The sequence below is a fragment of the Leptopilina heterotoma genome, unplaced genomic scaffold, assembly GCF_015476425.1.
Source record: "Leptopilina heterotoma isolate Lh14 unplaced genomic scaffold, ASM1547642v1 Lhet_15, whole genome shotgun sequence".
Taxonomy (NCBI): Eukaryota; Metazoa; Arthropoda; class Insecta; order Hymenoptera; family Figitidae; genus Leptopilina; species Leptopilina heterotoma.
The window spans coordinates 2,042,898-2,052,330 of record NW_025110867.1 but is presented as its reverse complement, the minus strand read 5'-3'; the positions used below and the strand labels follow the sequence as shown (position 1 = coordinate 2,052,330).

Sequence of the window (9,433 nt, the reverse complement as noted above, 5' to 3'; positions counted from 1 at the left end):
TCGAATTTTTTTGGGTCGCAACGATTGTTCTGAATCCTCCGCAGTGGTGCGTATACGCACCACTGTTATATTGGTTATAACCAATATAACATTTGTCTTGAATTCTCCGTAATTGTTATTCCTTTGACAATATTTTGAAATACTACCATTTCTTGGATTTGTTATAAGAAGCACATAATATGATTACATTATTTGTTAGAAGATACATAGAATATAATGCAAGTTTAAAACACATAGAAAATAGTAATAATTACAATACATAGAATATAATGGAATGATGAAATACAATATATTTTAATAGAAGATATATGTATTAATAACGATTAAAAACAATATATGAAAAAGAATGCGAGCAAATAGACGAATTCAATAATTTTTTAAGTCCATTCGTCTGTTTGGCCCCAGACGTTTAGCTAAATGACAGATTCTTCTATTTGCCTACAACATATTCAAATAATCGAAACTAATAATTTATTAATAATTGTGCCAGGAAAAATATTTAACATGCTAATATGCATTAAAATATGTATTATAATCATACTAATACAATATTATGTCTACAAAAAATTACAGTTTTAAACAAGTGTTTTTAGTTTTACTATGCAATAACGATTTATCATGCTTATACAAATCCTTAACTTATTTTCTTGAGTACACCATCAAAAAATTGTTTCTTTTATGAGTCACATTTTACTTAATTCCTTAAAGTTTACAATATCACGTGTGGTCTAGCTTGTTGAATTTTTTTAAGTAATATCTGGAATAAAAATTATTATTTCAATTTTCGGAAGTAGAATACTAATACATTAAAAATTTGATTTAATTAATTTTCTGAAAAAATGGTGGAAATCATAACTTATTCTTGGCACAAGGTTGATATTCTTGTATATTAGCATCTTGTCAGAGGTTAACCTTAAATTTCTTAGTGTTATAAATATAAAAGTTGCGATAAACAAATGTAAAATACAATTATGATACAAAATTAACACAATAATTAGTAACATATGATACAAGAATATTGTTTATTTTAAGTGAACATAACAAATTTGTATTTTTTAGGTTATGTACTATTGCGATAATGACACCTTTTCATATGATTTTGTTGTTGATATATTACTATTTTGAATACAGTGTTATTAATTTAAATTAAAAAAAAATGAGTTAGATAAAAAATATCATTGAAGGGAATAGGTGCGTTGAGCACGAAAGATAGCGAAAAAGTAAAATAGACTAAAGAGAAAGTAAATTGATAATTAGATTATAATTATTATTGTTACTTGAAGTGTTAAATTATCTAAATAAATTATTTGTTTTGTTAAATTCAAAAAATATTCGACATTCGAACTGGGCGAAAAAATTCAAACAGTTCGGTTCGAATTATTTTGCACAGCTCTAATTTGTACTTGTACATGATCCCGTATAAGAAATTGAACATGAAAATATACGTGTATAGATTTACTTAAAACTTGTTACTCAGGGATTTTTAGGGTCGCTGAATTCGAATCTGAATTCAAAACTTTAAAATTTGATAGCTAAGGTTCCTGCATCGGAACCTGCACAGGAACCCTGTCCTAAAACCTCGTACGGGATCCTGTACAGAACCTGCACAGGCTCCCGAGAGGATCCTTTAAGGATCCTGTACGGAGATTTTAAGATGGGTACCTATTCAATAATATTTAACACGATTCAGTCTGTATCGCAACTTTCTTATTAAACTTTATATTTTCATAGTGCCTTTTCAAAAATTATTTTATTCATTTGCTTTATTATGCTGTTAACTGGAAGATGCTTATTGGAAAAATTTGACGTTAGCTTCTCCTACGTAGACTATTCAGGTGTATAGAATTGACGAATTAGTCAATGGGAAAACACAGATTCATAAATGTCTGAAAAATATTCCGATTCAAATTTTCCGAAACCGATTTAAAGCAAGTATGGCTTAAATCCGCATTCTTAAAATGTCTGATTCACTAGAAGGCCTGATTAATAGATTTTTTTTCCTGGGTACCGCTGTCAAATACGTATATTTGCTGAATCCACAAACAATTTCTCCGAAATACTTATTTCCTTTGTCACTTGTTACAAAAAGCATGGTCTACGTGCACGCATTGAAAAGGTACATTTCCCTTCGCCAATGGATAAAAGTATCCCGGCTTTCTTTTCAGTCGGCGTCTTGTAATATAAACAATTTACGCACCGCCTAATATAACTACTAACAAACTCTCGTATTTTCGGAAAATAATACGTTTCTTTCAATTTTTCTAAGGTTTTATCTACATCTAAATATGCTAAATTTTTATGAGCTTCTACAACAAGCTTTTGTCTCAAATAGGCACGTACAAACGAAAAAGTTCCTTTGAAAACCAGTAAACTCGCGCATCATACCCTCTTCTAATTTTTCTCGTATTTTCATGATTTCCGCGCTTCCATGAAATTGATCAATATTCATCTAATAAAAACTTGATTTTTCTTACTTAAAACAGTGTTAATTCATTTTAATAAAATATAAATTTTTAAATTCCCGCTAGAAACAGTTTTTCCATTATATCGGAAAAGCGAAGTGTGAACGCGATTTTGACTTTTTCGGTAAATTTTTTTTCTACCGACCGTCGTATAAATGTACCCTGATGTTTATTTTGTTGAATTCAACTAGTGACCTGAAGCTGAGTCTCCAATAGGTGCCAATATGCATGTGCAAGTGCCAGTGCCAAACCCATTTAAAATGTTTTGGGGATTGGCACTGGCACTGGCACTTGCACCTACATTGGCACCTATATTGGAGACTCAGCTTGATGATGGTGGCGAACCTGACCACCGAAACGTCGTCTACATTTTATAAAAAAGTAAAAGAGTGTTTTTCTTTTACCTTTTATATACGTCTTCCAAAAATCGAAAAAATTAATTTATTAAATAATTGTGGAAGAATTTACTAAATATTTAATCCATCATTTTCAATTTTCGAAATCTGACATCGGATTCGTAATCTGCGACCCCAAAAACCTCCGAATTAACAAATTTGAGACGAACTTAATCGATTTTTAATAACTTGTCCGCCATATTGGATCCGACATTTTGAAATTTGTAAAACTAACGTTGGATTCGAAATCTACGCCTTTAGAAACCCTTGATTGGTGATTTTAGTAACTTTAGCGCTTAACTAAATTTTACTACTTGAATTTTTGCTGCAAATGTTTAAGGGATACTAAAAATGAAGAAAGTAGTTTCGTTCACTGAATTTAGTGTAGAATTGTCATTTTTAATCCAATCAAGGTCCACAAGGGCTCAAAATTTTTGTAATCATATAGTCTATCAATAAAAAAATTAAAACCTAAACATTTTTTTCCGTTTGATGTAGAAAAAATAGTAAAAGTTACTCAAATGTCTGAAAATTGTCAAAATTGTCACGAAATTTGATCTTTAATCGACTTTAACTCTCTCAATTTTATTTGAATTTTATTCTGTGACCTATGGATCGAAAGGTAATTTAATAATCTTTCCAATTATACCTCATTTATTATATTTTGACAAGCTAATTTTCCTACAGGTAAGTTTAAGTGACGTCGCACCTCGAAAATGCAAAATTTGAAGCTACAGAAAAACTGCACGAGGGAAAAAATTAAAACTATGATTTTCTTACTCAAAAAACACCTACTATTCGAAAAAAATGTTTTGTTCGATTGACAATTTCACTGTAAATTAGTGTAATTATAAAAGCCTAATTATGTGGTAACATTTATAAGTGCAACCGAGAACTCAGCCTTATTTAAGGGATCGCTTAGATCTTTATTTTAAAATAATATTTGCACCAGGGACCGTCACGGAAATCAAATTTTGATTTCGTTACGATATTCCAAAACAAAACGAAATTATTAATGTATTTTGATTCGGTAACGAAACAAAATTTACTTCCTGTTTTGATTCTAATACTGTAACGAAACAAAATTCACTTTCTATTTTGATTTCGATACTGTAACGAAACAAAATTCACTTCCTATTTTGATTCCGATAATGTAACGAAACAAAATTTACTTCCTATATTGATTCTGATAAGTTAACGAAACAAAATTTACTTCCTATTTTGATTCTGATATTATAATACTGCAATTCGGTTTTCTTATAGAAACAGAAGTCGATTCGAATTCTATTTCAGATTTCGTATGTAAAAACGATATTATCTTCTGATATATTTGACATTTGCAACAAAATTTAGGTTCAATGAGACTTATACACGCGCAGTAGTATTTTATCAAAATTAAAACAAAAAAGAATTTTGATTTTGATATTGGAATCAAAACTAAATAGAATGGAATTTTGATTTTGATATTGGAACCAAAACGAAATAGAATGGAATTTTGATTTTGATATTGAAACCAAAACGAAATAGAGTTCAATATTGATTTTGATATTGGAACCAAAACGAAATAGAGTTGAATTTTGATTTTGATATTGGAACCAAAACGAAATAGAGTTGAATTTTGATTTTGATATTGGAATCAAAACGAAATAGAGTTGAATTTTGATTTTGATATTGGAACCAAAACGAAATAGAGTTGAATTTTGATTTTGATATTGGAATCAAAACGAAATAGAGTTGAATTTTGATTTTGATATTGGAACCAAAACGAAATAGAGTTGAATTTTGATTTTGATATTGGAATCAAAACTAAATAGAGTGGAATTTTGATTTTGATATTGAAACCAAAACGAAATAGAGTTCAATATTGATTTTGATATTGGAACCAAAACGAAATAGAGTTGAATTTTGATTTTGATATTGGAACCAAAACGAAATAGAGTTGAATTTTGATTTTGATATTGGAATCAAAACTAAATAGAGTGGAATTTTGATTCTGATACCCATATCCGAATCAAAACAAAAGTATTTTTTAATTTTGTTTTGATTCCGTGACGGTCCCTGATTTGCACAAATAAGATTGTTTAACAAGCATAGACAAAGAATATTAATCTTAAAGAATAAAAAGGTTGGGTGCAATATCATTGGTCGACGCTTGTTGGTGCTTGGAGAGGGGTAGCTTTTACCATTTTCTTGTTGAATGTGAGAGGCATAGAATAAGGTTTTGGATGGAAATATTAGAGTCGCAGCATACAACAAGGATAAAAAAAAATTCATAAGAATGATGGAAAAATGTTGAGTATTTTTGCGAGGTGCGTTTTGTCGTTTCAGAGTGTTCCCAGTAAAAAAAAAAGTATTCAGAATAGAGAAAAAGTATTGGTGGAGACGTTCGGTGAATGCGTTTTCGCGACAAAACCGTATTGGTGGGTCACGGTGAATACATTTCGCTTACCGTGAATACTTTTTTTAAAAACTTTCGATTTAAAGATTCCTAAGCAAAGTTGAGAATATTTATAAAGAGCGTAAGTGACCTGAAGTATAAAAATGACTATTGCGAGAAGGAAATAAGAAATTTAAAAAAAAACGAAAAATTAAATGTGACAAACAGATTGTCAAATGTTGATCAATTACCATATGCTTTTCTGTGCCTACAACGTATGATGATTAAAAGGAACTTTGACGTTACCGGCGGAACTTACTGTTTCACATACATTTACTTGGATTTCTCAAGTTTCTGTCGGTATCGTCAATGTTCCTTTTCATCATCATACGCTGTAGGTTTGTCACATTTAATTTTTCGTTTTTTCTCAAAATTTCTTATTTCCTTCTCGCAATCGTCATTTTTATACTTCAGATCACTTACGCTCTTTATAAATATTCTCAACTTTGCTTAGGAATCTTTAAATCGAGAGTTTAAAAAAAAAGTATTCACGGTAAGCGAAATGTATTCACCGTGACCCACCAATACGGTTTTGTCGCGAAAACGCATTCACCGAACGTCTCCACCAATACTTTTTCTCTATTCTGAATACTTTTTTTTTTACTGGGTTGTTTTTGTATTTCTCTCTTATATATATTGTCATGTATACACATTCAAATATACCTTGTATTGGACCGAATGATTTGAAATAAATAATTAAATAATTATTACCAAGTTTTCTTCCTCAATTTTTCTTTGAAACTTTTTTCTATTAATAGCAGAACAACTATATGTTGATTGAATGTACTGTGGTTTCATTTTAGTCTGTGGCGTGCTGATTTTTAAAATTTTTTGCATTAAAATTAGATTTTCACGCTCTATTTTCATGAGTTCTTCAGTTGTAAATGTCTTATTTTCTTTCTTTAATTCACTTTGTTTTTTTCTTGAAGGACATAATTGAAGTTTGTTTCTGTGGTAAAACTTTATCACATTTACTTCTGATTTCATTCCAGAATCTGAAATATTCTTGTCATTCAGAGAAAAGGAAGAAAATTCAGAAGATAAAGATCGGCTTGTTACATTCGTCTTTACTGTCTGAAACAAGTAATAAAAATAAATGTTAATTTAATCATATAATTAAAGTGAGTTAACCTAAAATTTTACATTGTACATAGGGCATGTAATTTACGTTAATTTCGGTTAGCGGTTGACGAGTAATTCAATTATAACTCTCTTCAATATTTACCGATAATTTTTAAATTTTATATCGACAATTCGCTAAATTACGTTTACGACAATAATTGAATATTTCAAGAATCAATTTATGCATTACTTGAATTAAATTAATGCTTATTTACTAAGTAATTAACATTATACAGAACAATGTATGTGTGCAATTTTTAGTTTACAAAAACTAAAATACGTGGCATTAGATATTATCTCGGATATTATTAAATTAGATATATTTTATAAAATTTAAAATTATAAAACAAAAAATTATAAACAATTAATATCTCAAACATCGGCCTCGAGGGATGTCTTAAGAATTTATTCTCCTTTTAATTTGAAACAAAGAACACTCAAATCGGTTAAAAATTGTAGGCTGTAGACATTTTTGAACAGTAAATTGTAAAAAAATTCCACTGTGCAGTGCTTGCGCGCAGTATGCAGCGCTCGACAAATAGTCAAATTATGAAAAAGCTTTTCATTTGCACTAAGATTTCTTTTCAGTTCTTGTTTACCTACATTCTAAAGAACATTTAGCAAAAAAAAAATTTTTAATCGCGTGTAAAAAGCACTTAAAACTGCATTTGTTTATAAAAAAATTATTAAAAATTAAAAAAAATAATTTTTTCAAATTTTTATTTTATTATTCAAAAGTTCGAAAGTACATTTACTCACTGATATATAACCATAAATTTTTGTTCAATTTATGCAAAAACTCAATTAGTTAAAATTATTTTATTAAAAGGGTTCTTAAATATTCTTGAAATACTCCGTGAAAATATTACTAGATACTATACCTAATATAGTACTTTCAAATACAAATACTTATTTTAAATTTTGCAACTTTGCGAAAATAGGGGGGGGGGCATTTCAGGAATTTTTACTCATCAATGAAAATATATAAAAAATGTAAGATCTAAAATATTTCTTTGGTTAGGTTAACTTAAAATTACAATTTTTAAAACACTTCTAATGTTTGATCGTTATTCATTTTCACCATGCAGTTAGTTGTTTTCATCGATACATAAATGATAGTTTACTATTCGTAGAACCCATCGATTTATTATGCACTTTTGAAAAAATAATATTAAAACAAGACTTTAATATATAATAATAATATATAATAATTTTAATATATAGTATTGATAAATTCCTACCTCATTTATTGAAGTTACATCAGTGTACAATGATTCTGTATCGTCAAAGTCTTCATTATCATAAATTGCTTCCTCGTTATTAGCGTCATCATAAATAATGTTATTATTTTGTTTACTATTCCCAGGAACAATTTTACTCTTAAGACTAATTTCTTTATCTGATGGTTTTAAAACATAAGTATTATTAAAACTTTCTTCATTATTATCGTTGTTCAATGTCACATCTCCTGTCAATTGGTGAACATTATTTTCATATTTTTTAATATTCATCGTAATAAAAATGGCGAGCAATAGTATGTGTTTGTGTTTTAATTTTACTAAAATTGACTAAAATAACAAGGTATTTAAAATAAAAATGTAAAATATTCAGCTGTCTGGAACTGAATGCCTTGTTTATATACGGTCGTATCCATGGATACCAGGATTGACACTAACCCTGAACCCTCACACATTCATCTCAAAAAATTGAAAAAATGCTGTGTTTTCTGGGTCAATTTACCCCCGTCAAAAATAATAGAGAGTAGAAATATGGAATTTTAGAGGTTTATTGTCTAGTCTTTTTAGATAAAGAATCGAATGGTTTTTGGTTTTTAAGGGGACCCGCACCCGAAATTTCAACTATAACAGAATATAATTGAAAAAATTTTGTATATTTTTTTTCTGACACTATTTTGATTCAGAAATAAGGTGAAAAAATCAAAAAAAGTTTTCATGATTTTTTCGGAAATTAAAAAATTTTTTTTTAAATTTTTTTTGTAACTTTTCACAAAATTAAAATTTTACAAAATTTCGCAAAAATAAAAAAATATTATTATTTCAAAAAATAGAGTAGAATGGGGTGAAAAAGATCATTTTTTACTTTTTACGCTATAAAATCAGAATTTATTTTTTTTTAATTTCTAGCTGGTTTTAAAAGTTTCCTATTAGTCGAAAATTTGGTGGGATAAAAAGTCTCTTTGCGAGTGAAGCAAAATATGTTATAAAATCACTTGTAATTTACAACGCGACTCTTACTAAATGTATCTAACAATTAGCTTAACCCGTGTAAAATAGAAATAATAAAATACATAAATTCTTGTTTATTTATATTACAAATAATCTTATTTTAAAAATATTTTAATAAATTTTAAAGAGTGAATTTCGAAAAGGGATCAACTCGGATTTTTTCCAAACTTCACTTTTTGCATTTTTTTCATTACCTATTACGTCTTCTTAAAATGAAAATTTCATCAGAGGTACTTTTAGGGGAGAAAAATTTGAAGTGTTTTTTCCTTTGACTTTTTAATCTAAAGATTGTTTTTTTTCTAACCTAATGCTAAATTGTTTTTGAGTTCAAAAAAAAAATGTATTACATTTTAAAATTAAATAAATGAATAAATAAATTGTTTTTCCATAGTAAACCGCTTTATTAATATATTTTTATGATTAAAACGATAAAATTTTTGTCATGAATTTCGAAATGGGCTCAACTCTGACAACTATAATATCAATTTTCTCCAACACATTATGCTATCAAGGACAATTATTTTATCATTTTCTCATATAAAATAGAATCTAGTTACTAAGAAAAAAAGTTGGATTCTTTAAATTAAAGTCGTTTAAAATAAACATTTTTTTGTGTCTCCTGTAAAATTTCAAAAACTGAGCGATTCAAATGAAAATCACATAATATTAAGTGGATTTCTTATACCATCAAGTATTTAGCTTTTTACCCTCAATACCACTGAAGTAATAAAAGATAAAAATTAATACGAAGTGATAGAAAATGCGAATTAA

General features: G+C 28.1%; 1 protein-coding gene across 1 annotated transcript; it reads right to left on the bottom strand.

Moving 5' to 3' along the window:
• Positions 1-567: 567 nt before the first annotated feature.
• On the bottom strand, positions 568-8,037 carry LOC122498454 (cilia- and flagella-associated protein 97-like). The gene is made up of 3 exons (XM_043606179.1): positions 7,658-8,037; positions 6,006-6,368; positions 568-757 (listed from the first exon to the last, which is right to left on the bottom strand). The coding sequence occupies exons 1-3, from the start codon at positions 7,925-7,927 to the stop codon at positions 710-712; spliced, it is 681 nt and encodes a 226-aa protein (XP_043462114.1). The 5' UTR covers positions 7,928-8,037; the 3' UTR covers positions 568-709.
• Between the last annotated feature and the right edge of the window lie 1,396 nt (positions 8,038-9,433).